Genomic DNA, 19,252 nt, shown 5'->3' on the forward strand with positions numbered 1-19,252 from the left:
AAGCTTAGATGCAGGATTGTAGTTCCAAGATGATAAGTAGATCATAGCCCCACCAGGAGCAGCATCCTTGCTGCTCAGCCCACAGTCTCCAACTGGCTCTCTCTCACACAACCAGGCACTCCAACATTCTGCTCTCTCATCAACATTCTAACATTCCTTATCCATATCACATTCATAATGGCTGAGCAGCAGGGAAAGGAAATCAAGGTACAACATTATGCTTTCTCCATTTCAACTGCAACATTTAAGGTCCTAAAATATCATCATTGTTAATGCTGCAACTCGGGAACTGTTACCAGCAGTGCTACTGCCGTTACTTTAATGCTGCTGTTACTCCGAGTACTACCACCTTTCCTACTCGTACTGTTAATGTCGCTACTGCTACTACTACAAATACTGTTGATGACACAGTCACTACTCTTAGTGCTGAAGTCTATTACGTCTCAATAACACGCTTTAGTTAATAATGAGTTTCTTATTTAAAGTCAGTGATAATGAGAAAACCTCCAATTTCCAGAGGAAGAGCTCAATCCTGCTGTGAATCTTGCAGTGGAATTTCCTCCACCATTCAGGAATAATATCATATAGGTGGATTCTCCACTGGACTTTGCATTTCTCTGCAAATTGTGATATTTTCCATTACAACCAACTCTAAATCGAGCCTTGGGTTTTCTGCAGTTTTTAGGGATTTTTTAAAATGTATTCTCTTTACGTTAATCCAATGTATATTTCTTTAGGTTTAGGGAAGAAGGGTAAATGATTTTAACAGAGGCAAAAGTGGGCAACATTCCTTATATACATGGAGTTGGAGGGCAGGATTGGTAGGTATTTGAGCTTCTTGCTCTGGAGAAAAAGAGCTGCAAATGTGTATTGTTCACCAGTGGTGCTATAATAAATCCTTCCCTCCTCGACGAATGTCTCTTGCTGCTTTGGTGGCCAAGAGAGGCCCAAAATTAATGGAATACTTAAGCAAAACCCTAAACACAGACTGAACATGAGAAAGATGAAAATGTGATTTCGATGGGTACATCTGACAAAATGTAAAACTATAACAATAAGTAACAATTTGTTTTTATTAAAACATTGTAATGGTACAATTAGAGCACCACTTTACGCCTATCTGCTTTATTATTGTTTAAATAATGCTGGAGTGTAGGATTAGCCAATCATAATTCACCTTGTGTGTGTTTGGGGCGGTTTCATTGATGCAGACTTACAATTTTTGTAAATCTAAGCTACCATGATATTTCAAACACATCCTTGGCTGAATGAAGTCCCATACACACACTATAAATTAGAATAGTAAAAATGTAACAACCTCAAAATAGTTGCAGATTGCATATTTCAACATGTACTTCTTATTCACAGGTGGTGCGCCAAGTGGCAAACTATTGACCTCTATGATGAAGGGTTTTCAAAGCAGTATCTGGATGAAAAACAGCCAGAAATCAGCATCTCTGATTGGTAAGGCATAATGTGCACACCACACTTCTTCACAATGCATCAGACAGTTATGTTGTTATGGTTGCAATAAGACTCCACCAAACCAGTGGCATGTGTCCCAGAGATCTTCTATCTTGCTCACAGTTTATTTTTTGCTTGTGATCCACTCTCACTTCAGGACAAGGCCAGGCCTGGAACCAGTGGTGGCTGGCATGGCTCACGGGTGGCGGGGCAGGTGCGGGCACAGAGTGAGGGAGGTGGGCGGTAAACAGTGTGCAATGTAAAAAAAAAAAAATTTTAAAAAAGAAAGACTTACCTTGCCGTGCCGGGTCTCGCATCTTGGCTCCTGCTCTCCTCGTCAGACTGAGGCACACAAAGCACAGCCCGTTGTGATTGATTCGATAGTCCTGCTTCAATGTTTAACCAGGGAAGGGGGGCCTGGGCATGTTCTCTACACAGGCTGTAATGCAGCCTGCATGGAGAACAGGGAAAGTGCACATGACTGTTTTGGGCATTCCGCGAGGGCCAGCCAAACAGTCATGTGCACTTAGGAGTGGGCAAACCACTCCTCCCCTGCCCTGCTCTGAGAGCAGAGCAGCCACGCCCGCCCACAAATACATACTCATAGCAACATGCTCTAATGTTTTAGATAGGTTTTCATGCAAAATGCGTTTGCCCCCGTGTAGTGTTGGTGCATGGTTAATTAATACACATTTTAAGAAGATGTGTTATGAACTGAATATGCGTTAGCTACATATACAACGAGGCCAAAGTCTCTTAAAACAGGAACAGGGAGTGTAGATTACAAGGAAAATGAGCTGGGAAGAGAGAACGCATTCCATGATTATTTTCAAAGCTAAAGAGGCCACTGAAATTACGAGTTTTCTCTACACTGCAAAGAAACACGTTAATTCAGCACAAGCATTTCAGACTGACAGACTAGGGCTTATTTCATGTTTCATGTGCCATGTGTTTTCCACTTGCACCAACATCTGCTTCGTTTTAAATACAGTCTGTCTGAAGCACAAAAATAAAGCAATGCCTGACTCCAGATTCAAACTGAGCTACATCAGGCTGTTTCCTTTAATTTGGGTTAACTTCCTTGCTCCTGTTGTTTATAGAGGTATTGTGCCTGCCAATAAATTGAGCTATGCCCCTTTGATTCCAAATTTAAATTGTATGCAGTAAGAGGTTTTCCTTCCTCAGGGTAGACCATATCATGCTGACTCGAAGCTCTCTGATTGAACTTCATGGTTTTGGAATCTGCCTGAAGTTCCTACAAGGCTGCCTGCCTATCTCCTGAAAGTGGGAAGAAGTATACCTGGCCCTGCAGATGGTGAGACTGTCCAAGAGGAGGTGTCCAGCACATCCCTGACTTAAAAAGCACCTAGAGAAATCTAACTGACACAAAAAACTAAGCCAGGAGGGGCCCATGCTCTCTCTGCTCCTGTGTCAGCTGCACTAAGACTTTGTAAGAACAAGTACAACTGGGTAGCCTGGCAGTCTGCCCTGGGCTCTAAAGTCAGGAAGCAAAGATGTATTGCACACCATGGGTGAGTTATGTCAGACGCCGGAACTGATTTGAATGAACACCTGTCTGTAACCAGCCCCTAAGGCCACCCCTTCTAAAGATGATCTGTATTGCAGTACAAGACTGTCGCAATGGCCCGCAGAAGAAGAGCCATCACCACAAGGAGGGAATGCATTCTTCCCCACCACACTATTAGGCCGTCCAGCAGGTAAATGCATGGTTTAGCCTACATCTAGGACAAGACACTAACATGTGAAGGAGATTTTTTTTACCGAGTAAAACCAAGGGGTAAAACATTCGAACTGAGATACGAGGTTAACCAATCGAGTATTTAATACCATCTTCATCTGTGCCTAATCAGTGCCTCAGTCCCAGGTGCTTCTTCTCCCACCACTCTACATGCAGATGGGTCTATTAACCCCTGAGCTGACTCACCCTGTCTCCTAAAGCCACCCCAGCCCCTGTCACTCACAAACCAGACATGCAATACACAACCTAGCAGAGACAGGCTGGCTGGTTAGGCACGAAAATACCTCCTTTCTAAAAGTGGTATTTTCAAACACAGAATATTAAAACCAACTTCACTTAAAGCTGTATTTTATCATTTTGAATTTGAGCATACTAATTTCGTTTTTCTACCATGTTCCCTGGGTCAGTTAGGATTATAAGATGTTATAATCAAACTGCCCATCCTGACCTATAGGAACAGGTAGCCTTGCAATAGTGAAAAACAGAATTGGCTGTAATTCACTACCAGGACATGTCACACACACTAGGGCGTTTCCTACCTTTCACATACAATGCACCCTGCCCACAGGGGTACCTTGGGCCTACCTTAGGGGTGACTAACATGTAGAAAAGGGAAGATTTAGGGACGGGCAAGTGGGTGCACTTGCCAAGTCGACATGGCAGTCCCAGACTGCACACAGGCTCTGCAACGGCAGGCCAGAGTTACACTTTATGGGTGTGGGTTTGCATGGGTGGCACAATCCAGTGCTGCAGCCGAACCACAGCATTTGATTTATGGGCCCTGGCATGTGCAGTGGACTTTACTAGGGACGGACACGTAAATCAAATAGGCCAATCATGGAAACACCAATCCATAACACATTTTACCACAGGAGCACTTGCACTTTACCACTGGTCAGCAGTGAGAAAAGTGCGCAGAATCATTACACCCGCAAAAACAGAGTCAAAACCGGAAGGTCAGAAAGCAAAAACTCAGGGGAAAACGCCAAAAGATGTCAAGTCTAACAACATCTGAATCACTTCTTGCCTGAGAGTCCCCACGGTAATACTCATCTTTCAATGATAGGGCACTGAATCCGCAGTACTGGTTCCCTGTAGTCAGGGCGGCACATTGCTCGCCTTATGTAGTTTGAGTGCAGGAGCTCTACCATTGGTTGTAACCCAGAGCATTGGAAGAACCCTGTACCTGAACCTGATTCCTGTGCATAGTATGTTTCTTCATACTGTTAGAGTACTTCTCTTTTTACAAAAGCACTTGTCTGGCAACAAATTATTATGTCTCTTGGTTGACTGTTGAGTTTGGAGATTTTGCCACCCTCACTATCTCTGTGAGAAAGCTTTAAATTTTCACCCTCTGTACCGTGAGAGTCAGGTTTAGAAGGCATGTATTTGGCCCAGTTTGTGGACCCATAAACAGATGGACCAGCGGCAAATGACCCAATCAGCGCAAATGTGATCCAGTCGCTTCTGTCTGCCTTATGGCCCCCAAATTAGAATGATACCTCATTTATGAAATTGCACTATGAGTGGCCCCTCTAAACAGATTGTATGACGGAACCGCACATGTATTTACCACACATGCCTTTCCAACACAGTCTCTACCCCGACTGCAACGTGACCACACAAGTCATTACAACGACTTGCCTTAGGGGGCGCTGGACTTTGGAGTAGTATAATTCGCTATGCCAACTCCAATCTATGCAACAGTAGGGAAGGTGCTGGACTTAAAATCCAACACCAGTCCAACAATGCTCACCTTAAAGCAAGTCACTGTAATGACTTGTGTGGTAAAGAAATACGTGGTAAGGTCATAGTGACTACATTGGAAAGGCAGATCGTGGTTGTAACTGCGTGGTAACGGATTTTTCCCTTCTAAACAGCGACTTAGTTGGTGATAACAACAGTCTTGGTGATGCCACATGAAATTATCACAGCCATTCCCACTCCCTCTTACCCCACTTGAACTAACCTCTGAAACAGCCATTATCCCCACCCATCTCCAGAAATAACTCTACTTGTGACTCAGGTCCACCCATAAATAAGCTTTTCATGGAACAGACTTTATAATCCCAACTCTAAATCTGAACAGCTTAGTGGACAGTACTAAGTATAACTATTGTAACTTCCATACAAATATCAGCTACCTAGAACAAATTGAGTCATAATCATTTTAAACACTCCACTGCATAGTCAGCTAATCTGGCCTTACTGACAGCTGTTATTGGATTCTCCCCCCAACAGTGATCCCTCCCGGATTAGCTGTAGCTGGAAATGGGACCTGTAAGAGAATCAGGTCACAGGTGATACAACTACTTTATACTGATGGTAATTAGTAACCCCCACAACCACGACTCCCCCTCATGACCCCTTGATCATCTGTACCTGGTGATAGCACTCATCATTCCATTGTGGAATGCTGTCGGGGGCTTCGTTATATTCCGCTATTATCTCTTCATCGGAAGCTAGCAGCGTCACACAAATTTCATACACACATCCACAATCGGCGCGTCCACCGTACCTTAATAGACAAAAACAAATACTGTTTATGACAAACAGTTTGTGAGAGGTATACTAAAAGAACATCACTGGTCTGAAAAAGTAGCACGTAGAAAAGCCAAGATTAGAAGCAAATTAAAAAGGCAGCAAGTCTGAGGATGGTTGGGAGAGCAGCTCTGTGGGTACGTGCGTTTGGGGGAGCAACCTGACTTGGAGACATCATCAAATATAATCTGGTCAGGGCAAGACAGATTTGTGTGCAAGCAGTAGGCATTTAGATATGCTTGAAGAGCAGGTCTGCATACAGTGGTGAGGCAGTGGTCTGTCATGTAGCCTCAAAGATGTTCCCTCCTTTTCAGGCTCTAATTGGGGGGTCTCGGGACACACAGAAAGAAGGCACCTAGACCCCATCCGTGTAATTTGCCACTGGGGGTCCTGAGGTCGGTATAATGATGGCTATGCAAACTCAGACAAGTACTTGCAAACTCAGCCAAGTGCAAACCTTTCCACACTTCACTCTCGAGGTAAGAAGGGCAGAAATCACAGGCTTCTCAGAGAGGTAGTGTGGAGCACAAGAGTACAGAACTCAACAACAGACACATTAACTTATTGTCCAGTCCAGCACTTATATTTTATGTAAAAGAAAATATTTTAAGATCACAGCAAAACTAAATACCACACAGTTCAATAGGAGTGTAATACAGAGTTGTAACCTAAATCATTGAGTTGCTACAACCCCTTTCTGGTCCTTTCGCTCTGCTTTGATTTGGATCCCATGATTACAGTTCCAAAAACACTAAGAGCTGAGGCACTGTATAGGGCTGTGCCTGCCTTTCACAATGCTGGCCCCACCTCCTGTGGTGTGTCTGAGGACCCTGGACAATTCTGGTGTTGAAAAGAAGGAGTCTTGTACACAAAGTACTCCAAGACAGACCAGAACTGGTTAGGACTAGGTACAGGACCCTCTGTCTTCAGAGGAGTAAGGATTTTGTGCTATAAATATTGGGGCCCAAACCCCAGAACATTAGAACACTTTTTCATCACGAAGACTGCCAAGAAGAAGAGCTGGAGAAGCTGTGAGGAGGAACTAGCACTTTGCTGTGTGCTTTGCTGTGTTGGCCTGCAGTGGCTGCTTCTGTCTTGGGCAGTGAAAGGACTGTACTGAACCTTCTCCAATCTACTTTTACGAGTTTCTCTAAGGGCTTGAGGTAGAGCTTGCCCCCTGTTCAAGAAGTCTCAGGAACAGCAAAGATGTCAAGCTCTTCTGCCCTCAGCACTGGGAAATGTGTGTTTTGTGCTGCAACAGAAGAAAAAAACTCAACAACGTTGACGACGCTGCTGCTGCCTCCGTGTCCTGACGGCACCACAGAGGGCAATGCCGCACCGTGACCCTGGTCTCACCGGCGACGCCTACTGACGTTGCTACCGAGCCGCTGCTCACACCGCGACCTGTGGGCACCGCACTCCGCACCGCCTCACTTCATGACGACGCCTTAGTATCCCCAAGGATGACGCTCCACGCTGGAATTGACGCCACTGCTTGCACCGTGGTAGAGGGCACCGCTCATAAAGTTACACGTTGCACCACCCTCTTCCCGCACCGCAGCCTTGGCCTACCGACGCCGGTGCCATCGACTCCAGTTCGTCAGCCGATGACAGCACTTCAGCAACAACGATGCCGCTGCTTGCACCGTGACCTGCCAACACCGTGACGAGCACCGCCTTCATCTCCCACTGCGACCCTGGTCTCACTGCAATGCCATCTGATACCGCCACCGATCCGCTGCTCGCACCGCGACCTGAAGGCACTGCATGCCGCACCGCTGCACTTCGCACCGCAGCATCCGACACCGGCCAGCGCTCCTGAGTTCAACAAAGAGGAGTTCGATCTGCAACGTGTGTGACTTCGAGCGCCCCGACGACTCCTGCACGACCTCCTGAACCGGCGCCGTGCTTTCGGAAGCTCAACAAGAGGTCCCATACACCCTGCTTTTCTAAAAGGTACTGTTTGCGGCTTTTCCCGACACCGTAGCTGGCCCGTGATGCCCGGTCAGCCAGAACTGTTTGGATTTGATTGCTCACAATGCCGTGATAGCCCCTGACGGAGCAATTGACATCAAGTAACACATTTTTCACAGAGCATTATGGAGCTACTTAATGCCTCTTTAAAAGAATCCATCATACCTGCAGAGTGGAAGCACGCGATGGTCCTTCCCCTCTTAAAGAAACCTAATGCGGACCCAGCTGACCCCTCTAATTTTCGACCAATATCACTCATCCCTGTTTTCTCAAAGATATTAGAAAAACATGTGAACCAACAACTTACACAGTTTGTGGAAACAAATAAAATCTTGCACGTATCCTAATCAGGATTTAGAGCTGGATACTCCACAGAAACAACTCTTCTGGGAGTCACTGAAACACTTTGTCAGCTCCTTGATCGAGGGGAAACGGCGGCGCTTATATTGCTTGATCTAAGCGCCGCCTTTGATACTGTGTCTCACCCAACACTAATAAAAGTTCTTCAGTCTCAGGGAATTGAGGGTTCAGCTTTGAAATGGATCAAAGATTTCCTTACCGGTAGAACCTTTCAGGTTTTTTCATCTCTGGTGAACTCCAAAACATACAAATCCCCTAATGGTGTACCACAAGGCTCGATTTTGAGCCCTATGTTGTTCAATCTTTATGTAAGCCCTTTGGCCACCATTGCAGAAGAAGCTGGGCTGTCTATCTTTTCATACGTGGATGACACCCAGCTTCTTTTTTCTCTATCGGCTAATGATGTTTCTAAACCATCATCCTTACAGACGGGGTTGAACAAAATAGCCAGTTGGATGCATACCAACTGCCTAAAATTAAATGGCGAAAAAAATGAGGTTTTAATCTTGGGTAAAGATAAAAGCCTCTGGGGCCTACGTCACTGGCCTTGAGTAATGGGTACACTCCCCAAGCCATCCTGAAACTTGGGGATAGTGATCGATGATCAACTGTCTATGAAGCAACAAGTAACCAAGACAGATTCTATCTGCTTACTATTCTGCGGTGGCTCCGGAAGATACTATGGATGTTGCCAGGCAATACTTAAAGAACCATAATCCAGGCCCTGATAACGTCTAGACTGGTTTACGGCAATTTCCTGTATCTCGGAGCAAACAAGGATATGATAAGCAGATTACAAGTGGTGCAGAACTCAGCTGCGAGATTGTCTCAGACTCTTTGCGCGACTTACACTGGCTAAGAATCGAGAACTGGACTAAATTCAAGGCCTTATGCTACATGCATAAAATTAAATCAGGCACTGCTCCCCGTTACTTATGTTCTTAAGTTCAGATATATCACCCTACTCGTTTGCTTAGATCCTCTTCCCAAGCTAAATTCTCAGTCCCTAAAGTTAGATTGGCAAGTACGGGAGGAAGCTCCTTTTCTTATCTGGCCCCAGTGCTATGGAATTCACTCCCATGCCCGCTTCGGCATGAAAACCAATCATTTTTTTTTTTAAATATATTTTTATTGCAGAGTTATAAACCACAGGATACAATTAGTCAGCCAGTTCACTCGTGACATCCCCCCGTTCAGTAGTAAAACACAGATCGTACACAGCCATTCAGCCCGCATCCCGGAGGCCGGGCGGCATAATACTCCACTCAAGAGGAAAACATCACGGTGCACGTCCCATAGGGACCATGGTTGATATGTCGTTTTACGTATCTGCTTTTACCCCCCCACCCTCAACATTGCTCCCGTCAGCCATCCCAGTGGTAATCAGTGGTACCGCCCCTGTCGGGACCTGCCCCAGGTGCTGTGTATCTATCCTACCTGGCCGCTCCCCCCAGCCATTCCTCACTCCACGCAGTACCCCACCATCCTATTAATTCCAAGGTGCCCTGGCGGCCCACCATCCATGTGGCTTCCGACCCACCCCAAACTCCCATTAACCAACCCCCCCAAACCCCCCCCTGGCAACTGCTAAGGTGTATGCCTCGTCCCGACAAGTTGGATGGATCCATTACAGTGCGGGTTATGATACTGTTTGTGTTCGCCCCGCGGTGTCCACCGGCCTAAGTCTCACCGTCCTCATCTTCCACCATAGAATCACGCAAGGCCTGCACCACTAACTCCCATGCACGTGCCGCATCCAATGCCTTCTCATTCCCTATCTTGACGGCCTGCTTCATCCGGAGCACACTCTCGCAGTCAGACCACCGCAGCAATTCATTCTTCCATCTACGCAGTGAGGGTCCCCCCCTGGACTTCCAATGCCACGATATTTCCCTTTGCGCCAATATCAGGCCCAGATCAATGAATTTGCTCGTCACCTTGGTGTGTTTGGTGTGCGGGAACCAGAGCAGCAGGCATGCCGCCATATCGAATTCCACCTCCCTATCAGTCACTTCGTTCAGGAGGTCCCCTACCTCCGCCCAGTAGGCCTCCAAGTGCGAGCACCCCCAGAACAAATGGTCCATGTCCGCTCCCAGAGACCAACACCGTGGGCACCGGGCATCCGGTACCTGAAAGTACCGCTGTAATTTCTCAGGGGTTAAGTAGGCCCTATGAAGCACATAGAAGTGTACTTGCTGAAAGCGCGCATTTCTCGTGCCCTTCCACGTGCGCCGCAGGATACGGCCCCACGCCGTGTCCGGTATGGGCCGGCCCACACTCTCCTCCCATTTAGACTTGAGCCCCTGGAGCGGTTCCAGTCCCTCATTCAGCATCCTATTATGGAGGCACGTCACAGCTTTGAACGTACCTGCCGCCATTACCACATACTGGCACGCCATAGTCGTTGTCGGTTCCATGAGTCCCCCTTTCCAGTGCTTCTGTATGGCAGCCACCACCGCCGCGTGCAGGAGGAACCCCCCGTCGGGCAGCCCAAACTGGTCCCGGAGCGCTTCGAACGATGCCAAAGCCCCGTCTATGTATAGGTCGCCTATTACCTGCAGTCCCGCCTCTTCCCAATCCAGCAATGGGGACCAATCTCCCCCGTGCGGCAAGGCCGTCAGCATGCCGATCAGGATCTCTGGAGCATAAGGCCGCGAGGCCTTCGCTCTCCGAAGGCTCCTCTCCAGCACAGCCGGAGTGTCCGTTCCTCCATAGTGAGGCCCCGCAACTCAAGCCTCTGTTGCATGATAATATAGGACAGTACGTGGCGTTGTATCCCCCGATCCCGGTCCTCCTCTGGACCCCGAAACACCCTAGCCACGTTCTGCGTAAGGACCTGCAACTGCGCCGCTAGATAGTACAGCTCGAAATCGGGCACAGCCATGCCCCCTTCTATCTTGGGGCGAAGTAGCGTGCTCAGGGCCACTCTTCGGCGGCCTTGCCCCCATAGGAAGCCAATAATCATTGACCTCAGGTCTTTAAAGACCCCCTGAGGAATCCAGACAGGCAGCGTCCGGAAATAGTAGAGGAAGCGGGGGAGCGCCAGCATTTTGAGAAGTGCGATCCTACCCAGCACCGTCAGCGGGAGGGTCGACCAGAAGGACAAGCTGCCCCTCAGTGCCCGGACACATCGACCAATGTTGCCCTCCACTAGGTCCGCAGTCGCGTGGTAGATGCAGACTCCCAGATAGGTGAAACAAGATGGCTCCCAGACCACGCCTAAATCGCCGCCGGGGTCGGGCGATCCTGCTCTCAGTGGAAACACACAAGTCTTCACCCAATTGACCTTAAGGCCCGATAGCCGGCCAAACTCCGACAACAGGTCCATCGCTCCGTCCAGTGCCCGCGCCGTGTCAGCGAGGTACAGGAGCAGGTCATCCGCATATAGCGATATATAGTGCCACTGCCCGCCGCTGGCTATCCCCGCGTACCTGTCACCTGACCTCGCATGGACCGCCAAAGGTTCCATCGCCAGAGCAAACAATAGGGGGGATAGGGAACACCCCTGTCGCGTGCCCCTGCCCACCGGGTACGCCGCAGACACCAGACCGCCCAAACGCACCCTCGCCGTCGCCGAGGTATATAAGACCCTCGTCCACCTGCGGAACCCCTCGCCCATGCCAAACCTCTCCAACACTCCATCCAGGAAAGACCACTCTAAACTATCAAAGGCCTTCTCGATGTCCACGGACAGGGCCGCCGGAGCTCCCTCCCCGTCCAAGATGGCGTCCATTATTCCCACTAGGCGGCGAATATTCAGCGCCGTGCTCCTCGTGGGTATAAACCCGGCCTGGTCCCTGTGTACCAACCCCGTCATGTGTGGGGCCAGCCTGGTGGCTAGAATTCGGCTCAGAATCTTGTAATCCACCGTCAACATGGATAGCGGGCGATAGGACCGTACATCCGTTGCATCCCGGCCAGGCTTTAGGAGCGGTACAATCAAGGCCTCTCGCATGGACCCAGGCAATTCCCCAGCCTCAAAAGCTTCCGTATATACCACCAGAAGCCTGGGAGCCAAGCTGTCCACATACTGTTGGTAAAATTCAATCGGCAGTCCGTCCACCCCAGGCGTTTTGTTACGGGCCATACGTTTGATGGCCACCCGTATTTCTGCAAGCGTGATCGGGCCGCCCAGCTCCCTCGCGTCTTCCTCGTCCAGGACCGGAAGCTGCCTCTCCCCCAGGTATTCCGCAATGTCCTGAACCCCCACCCCCAGCTGACTCTGGTACAATTCCTCATAGTACCCCCTAAAACATTCCAATACCGCTGCCTGGGAGTACACCATCTCCCCCCGCGCATTACTAATACTGAGGACCGGGCAGCCCCTAAGTTCCGGGTTAGCTAGTCTGGCCAAGAGGGTGCCCACCTTGTCCCTTTCCGCATGTGCTCTGATGATATACTGCCTGTGGTCGTAGCACCTTAAACGTTCTGTCTCGGTGGCAACCACTTCCTTTGCTTCCAATAACTGGGTCTGCAAATCCGGCCTAGCCGGCCTGCGGCGCTCCAGGTCCCTCAAAGTCTCTTCCGCTTTCATGAGTGCATTCAACACAGTCGTTCGAGCATTCGAAAACCTACCCAAACACACCCCTCTCACCACCACTTTCATTGCATCCCATTCAGTGGACCTACTCGTGGCCGTGCCCTCATTCACTCCGAAATAGCTATCAATGCCTTGCTGGACCGCATCGCTGAACACAGAATCCTCAAGCGTCTCCGACCGAAGCCGCCATGTTGGTATCGCTGAGCGCTCCCGCTGCCACTGAATGTGTACCAATAGTGGTCTGAGATGGTCCTAGCCAGGTACTCCGTATGAGAGATCAATGGGGCTAGGGACCCACCGCAGAGCACCGAATCGATCCTGACATACAGATCATGGAGAGCAGAATAAAAGGAGTAATCCCTGGCGTCCCTGGCGTCCCTGTCCCGCTCCCGCCAGACATCCTGCAACCCCCATCTATCCTGCCAGTCCTTCCTGTGCGCTGCCAACCTGCGCACCGGGGAGTCCACCAGGGGGGGATGGGACCTATCCAGAGCCACATCCGTGATCGAGTTGAAGTCCCCCCCTAACACTATCGGGCCCGCCAGGAAAGAGGCCAAGGACCCCGAGAGGCCATCAAAATATCGAGCTTGATCAGTGTTCGGTGCATACACACAGCAGAGAACCACATCCCTTCCATATAACCTCCCCTCCACCGCCACAAACCGGCCATCTGGATCCACCACTTGATGCAACACTTGAAAGGGTATCCCCGCCCTCACCCAGATCAACACCCCCCTGGCATACGCCGAGTAAGTGGTGCCAAACACCTGGCCCGCCATCTTTTCTGCAAAGCAGTGCACTCTTTTTTGGTGAGATGAGTCTCTTGTAGCATAGCTATCTGAACCCCCCTACGCACTAGGTATGCATGAACTTTGTGGCGTTTTATCATAGTCCGCAGCCCCCGGACATTCCACGTCAGGCATTTCAAATTAGGTAATGTCCCCATTCCAACTTCGAACAGTCCGATTCAAATAACGAAGGTTCATAGCCCCCCCAATGCAGTTGCCCCCCCGAACACACCCAGAACAGAAAAACTCCCCAAACCCCACTCCCCAGGACAGAGCACACGAACCCAATGTCAGCCCCCATCCAAACCTTGATCCAACTTCCCACACTCCTACCCTGTGGTCTCCACCACAGTCGGCCTTAATTGCCCAAGGGGGGTGAGTCACCGCCGACCCCAGCTAGCGGAGCCCGCGCCCTGCGTCTTCATCCCCTACTAATCACTCAGCCCCCCCACCCGGCAACCCGCCCTCCACCAACAGGATACCACCCTACCATGAAGTCTCGATCAAGTCCCAAGGCAGTCTCAGCCGCAAAATATGCCATCCGATGTCTGTGGGGTCACTATCGGCCCCTTCGAGCTTTCGGACTCTGAGAGTTCTTCCCCCGTCCTGCTGCCTTCCCCACCTGAGTCCGATTCTGCCAATTCACTGGTCTGTTGCGACCCCGTAATGGCCGCCGTCGCTGCGAGTGCATCCCTCTTCTCCGCCGCCATTTGAGCCTCCCGTTTCTCCCGCTGGCGCCTGTTGCGGGACCTGATGCGCTGCGATTGCCTCACCCGGGGCGGCTTAGGTTGATCTCGCCTACTTTTATGCGATCTGTCTGTCCCCGCTCTATACAACTCCAGCCATTGCCAAACTTCATCCGGAGTCTGAAAAAAGTGCGTAGTGCCATCCATTATGATCCGCAGCTTGGCCGGGTAGAGCAAGGAGTACTGGATGTCTTCCTCCCTGAGCTCCTTCTTCACCGCTAGGAACGACGCCCTATTTTTCTGGACCGCTTGGGTGTAGTCCGGGAATATCGTGACCTTACTGTTCTCCACCTCATATGGGCCCGACATCCTGGCCCGCTGGATGAGGAGATCCCGGTCCTTGTAGTGGAGGAGCCGCACCACCATCGGTCGGGGGGGGGCGGCCAAGCCCCGGCGGGCGAGCAGGTACCCGGTGAGCTCGCTCCAGAGTGAAAAAAGGAGTAAGCCCCTCCGGCACTACCACAGTGCGGAACCAGTTCTCCATATAGGCCACCGCATCCTCCCCCTCAATCCTTTCCGGCAGGCCTACGACCCGCACGTTGTTCCGTCTATTGCGGCCTTCGGCATCCTCCGCCCGTCGCTCCAGCGAGTCCAACCGGGCCAATATATCCGTGATCCTGTGTTCCGCGGTCACCACCGATGGCTTCAGGTCCAGCAACAGTTGGTCATGGTCCTTGACCCTGTCCGCTAGCTTCGCGTGGTCCGCCCGTAGCAGCCCCAGGCCCGTGGCCACTTGGGCGATGGCTTGGTGCAGCGCCTCCTTAGTCGAGGTGATCGCATCGAGTATGGCATCCAAACGCCGGTTCAGCCGCTGTTCCTGGCCCAGCTCCGGGGAGGGAGTCTCGCCCAGCCGGGTTGATGTCGCCGGGTCCCCCTCAGCACGCTCCTCGGCCATCGACCCTCCGATCGCCGCCATTCCAGGGTGCTGCGTCACAGGCCCAGGAGCCCGTTTGGCGTCCGCTCTCTTAGTTCAGTGCCAGCCCCCTGGCCCCGGGCAGTGTTCAATGTCGCCACCGATGCCCTCGGGAGCAATGACCAGCTTGACGAACTCCGTTCAGCCGACCCCCTCGGTGGCCCGAGGGGAGAAGGATGGACCCCGGGACGGCGGCCAGCGAGAGTCCCCAAGGTCCGGGCAAGGCAGGTCAGCGTCCCCTGGTCTCTGGACACCGCACCGCCGATCCCAGTACTTCGAACAGCCGATTGCAGGATCTCTTGCCAGTCGGCGACAACTCGGCTCAAAGCGAAAGTACGGGGCCGCCCGGCCTCCTCGCCGCCATTTTCTTCGCACCCTCGGCAACACCTCGGTCGTCTTTTCGGCTCGATCTCCTCGGGGCCAGCAGTCCCCTAGCGACTCTCCGATCGTGCCCGGCTGTCCCCTTACACTTCAGAGGGCAGGAGCGTCGTCTCCGGGTCGCCCAGGGTACCGAAAACAGGAGAATTAGCGGGATTCCGCGCGGAGCTGCGAGCTCACGCCGCCATCCCGATCGGCGTCCAAGCCACGCCCCATGAAAACCAATCATATAAGCTTTCGTTAAAACCTTAAGACCTGGTTGTTTAATTAGTAAATCTTGTCTCCTGTTGCATCCGTCTTTGGCGCCGGGAAACCTCCGGGTAGCTGCGTGCCTTATAAATTTAAAAAATAAAATAATAATAAATAAATAAGGAACTGTTTTTAAAGGTTATTTTGATAACTGAAGATTTCTAAGTACTGTATGGTGGATTTTTATTTTTTTGGTCTTGTTTTAAGTATATAAAAATATTGGATATTTTTCTAAACTGGTGTCATTTTGTAGTGCTTACACTGTATTACTGTTGGTTATGTACAAATGCTTTACACACTGCCTTTAAGAAAAGCCTGACTGCTCATGCCAAGCAACCAAGGGGGTGAGCAGGGGGTATTTAAGAAGTGTAACTCCCTTATGCTGACTAGGAAAAAGGGTCCCTATTTGGACAAATGTGAAAACCCTCGCCAACTAGAGACCCCCATTTCTAACAGGTGTGAATACTCTATTTAGTTATGTAGGTGATTACCCACTATAGGAGATCTGTATGTCAATTCAAACTGTATCTTACTGAAGAGTTTGTGGCTACCCTTGTGCCGGATTTCAGTATGCTTTCTAAGGCAAGACACAGTCTCTTAGTCTTTCAAACACAGTCTTGTGTTGACTTTCTGTGTGGAGCTCCATTTGACATTTCTGCTGCTGTTCTATGCCCTTTGAGGCCACATGGCAGATATCTTCAGCAGTGTGAGACAGGGGCTTGGTGTCTCCACTTCTCTGGTCAGGCTCCTCTTGTGGCATAACAGGCAGAGAATTTGTAGTCCTCTTTTTCTTGGCTACTGTAGCCTCCAGACCATCAGGGAAGTCCTGGACAACAGCGGCTGTGAGGTCCAAATGCACAGCACAACAGCAGGCATGCCCCACAGTTTGCAGTGTAGATGTTGGATTGCATAATGGTATTTAAAGTTGATGTATCGTCACAAGGTTCGCCAGTGTAGGGAGATCCTTCTCAGCTGGGTCCAGCATCGGACACACTCCTGAATACTAGTCAGCTCCTTAAGGGGGTTTCATGCACCAGGAACCTTTCTGGGCTTCTCCTCATGGACAGTCTCCTTCCTTCAGGCCCAGGCACTCTCCTTCCCTCTTTGAGTAGACAGGCAGACTTCTAGGCTATAGACAGACCCACATCTTCACCAGCAAGTTGTGCAGACTTCAGGTAATGTCTCCTTACCTCTGGGAGACTGTCTGTCTTGCAGACAAAAGCCCTGATCTCACAGCAGTTCTTCAAGTACTCTGCAGAGCACTTCACTCTCTAGTCAATACAAACTTGGAGCTGGAATCATGCGGAGTAGTTTGGATCCCACTTTTCTACTCTGTTTCTGACAGGGGATGTGGTCTGACTGTCTAAGGCCCTGGAACCTGTTTTGAAGTGAGTTGTTTTTAGCTGAAGATATTTGAGACAGTGCTGGCCCCAGGGATGTGTATACAAAGCATTGCACAATGAAGTGTGAAGTCACTCGTCCAGTGCTAATTTGTAAAAAAAATTAGGAGCCAGGGCCCAGGCAAATTTACATGAGTCCACTGCAGCTTACACTACCCAATGCTGCCTTTAACTGTAGGGATTGTGTTGAAGTACTTGGTTTATAATTTGTAATTTATTTTAAATAGTGAAATGGGCAACCAATGAACTTTATTAATAAATACACACAGGGCATCACCATGTGGTGGACTCATTATCATTTAATGCATACCGCTTTTTTTTTTAAAAAAAACGTACTGGTTCCAAGCAATGGCAAACACCAGCATTAAATAAAGTACTGTTCTCAACATAGCTGTCATCAGCCTTCCTGAAATAGCAATCATGGACACACAAATGGGTAGGCCCTACCTAGAAACTTCATCACCTTTAAGAACTGAATCTGCTACCCCTCTCTCACCTACCATCCACCAAATGGGAGTGCTCCAAAAGTACTGTAGCAATTCTAAAAGTTGCCCGTTCTCCATCCTCCCACATTTGCGTCTGGGCCTCCATCCTTCAGCCACAGGAATGCAGGCATTATCCTTCCACTGCCTGAGGAAGCTGTATCAACCTTCCATTTTGTGCCATTATAAAGCAGAGGCAAAACATACTGATCCCAGCAATCATACTATCGCAACACACTGATTCTTGGTACCAAAAATTTACCATACATTCACCATGCATACACAGATTCAGCATCAACACAGAATGTCAGCACAAAGGTATGGGTATTACATCGATGTGTGCACAAAGAATTGAGGGAGCGACAGTTCACCACAAAATCGAAAGGTTCACAGTTGTGATTTCCAAAAATGATCCTTTTATTTGATGATTTTCAACAGAGATGAGCAAATCTTCATTTTTTCATGAAACAAAGTGCAACATAAACAGCCGACGCGTTTCGTCCACAGACGGACATCATCAGGGCTGTAATTGATAAATAATACATATCAGATTAAACAATCAAAAAACATAGTCCAACTTAAAAACACAATAGGACACCTGCCTATATGACAATCTATTGCTTACAGCAAAAGAATGGACAAATTAATGATACACGTATCAATACATTCCCCAGAACTCAACAATGAAGATAACTGTTAGTAATGAAAAAGCCTTCTGCCGACCTCCTGTGAGAACGAATTTGTCAAAGATGAAATCTTGCCTTTCTATTCACACAATATAACTGTTGTGCAACCTAATTGAAAAATTATTTAAAAAATGAACTTCATATATACATGATATTGAATCAAACAGAGCATAAACACCACACTTATAGATAATATATATAAAGCGATTTATGTCTAATAAAGCCTATTGGGATACAATCTGGATCCCAATACAGATACAGATCTGGGTTGAATCCATCATCATTCTTTAGCTCACTTAGCCACCTCAGTTCAGTCCTAGCTATATGCAAATCAGTCTTGACCCTGTGCCTCATAGGAACAGTCCAGCCAGAACTGCAAAACCAGGTCTTCCCTGAACCGGAAACAAGCATCCTGGGACCGGTTTCTGGGTAACACCCTTCATCAGCCAGGCTAGCTTGAATCCAATCCAGGGGTAGCTAAGTTATTTCCATTAGCCCCAGATGAATTTCATGCAATCATGACACAGACCATTCAAGATGTCCAGGGTGTGACCAAGTACGTCATATGGTCAGACCTGTACATGACCAACTGTTTAGGCAGTGTGTGCTCCAACTCCACTCATGGATGAGATCACAGGCTTTTCAGACGACGTTCAAGCCTTGCATATGGGTATGGCTTTTTTCAGGTCTTGCAATGTTTACAATAAGGCTGACTCTACCCTTGAGTGCTTCAAAGAGGAGAGCCACTGGTTGATCTATTGGTCCTTCCACCCCCGCAAGGTGGTATCCCTAATGATTTCACCCCTTTCAAGGCATCGCATGGGGCTTCACTTACAGGCAGTTCCAATGCCCACCTTCCCAACAACTGCCAACCCATCCTTTAGAGGTCTAGGTAGAGGATCCGGCAGACAAGTCCAGCCTTGCAGGGACAGCAAACCTTATGGTCTACAGCCACTCCAACAATCACAATAC

At 49.2% G+C, this 19,252-nt stretch overlaps 2 protein-coding genes across 2 annotated transcripts in view; one reads left to right on the forward strand and one right to left on the reverse strand.

The window, feature by feature from the left end:
- The window catches only part of MRPS12 (mitochondrial ribosomal protein S12), a 793,384-nt gene that overhangs the window by 648,497 nt on the left and 125,635 nt on the right, over nucleotides 1–19,252 (reverse strand). The gene's annotated exons all lie outside the window — the stretch shown is intronic.
- The window catches only part of LOC147692679 (F-box only protein 2-like), a 49,873-nt gene that overhangs the window by 24,814 nt on the left and 5,807 nt on the right, over nucleotides 1–19,252 (forward strand). The window contains exon 4 of the mRNA XM_086936820.1: nucleotides 1,369–1,464. Coding sequence (XP_086792946.1) covers nucleotides 1,369–1,464 — 96 coding nt within the window. The remainder of the gene's footprint in view (nucleotides 1–1,368; nucleotides 1,465–19,252) is intronic.

This window comes from Lissotriton vulgaris, chromosome 9 (genome assembly GCF_964263255.1).
Source record: "Lissotriton vulgaris chromosome 9, aLisVul1.2, whole genome shotgun sequence".
Lineage (NCBI taxonomy): Eukaryota > Metazoa > Chordata > Amphibia > Caudata > Salamandridae > Lissotriton > Lissotriton vulgaris.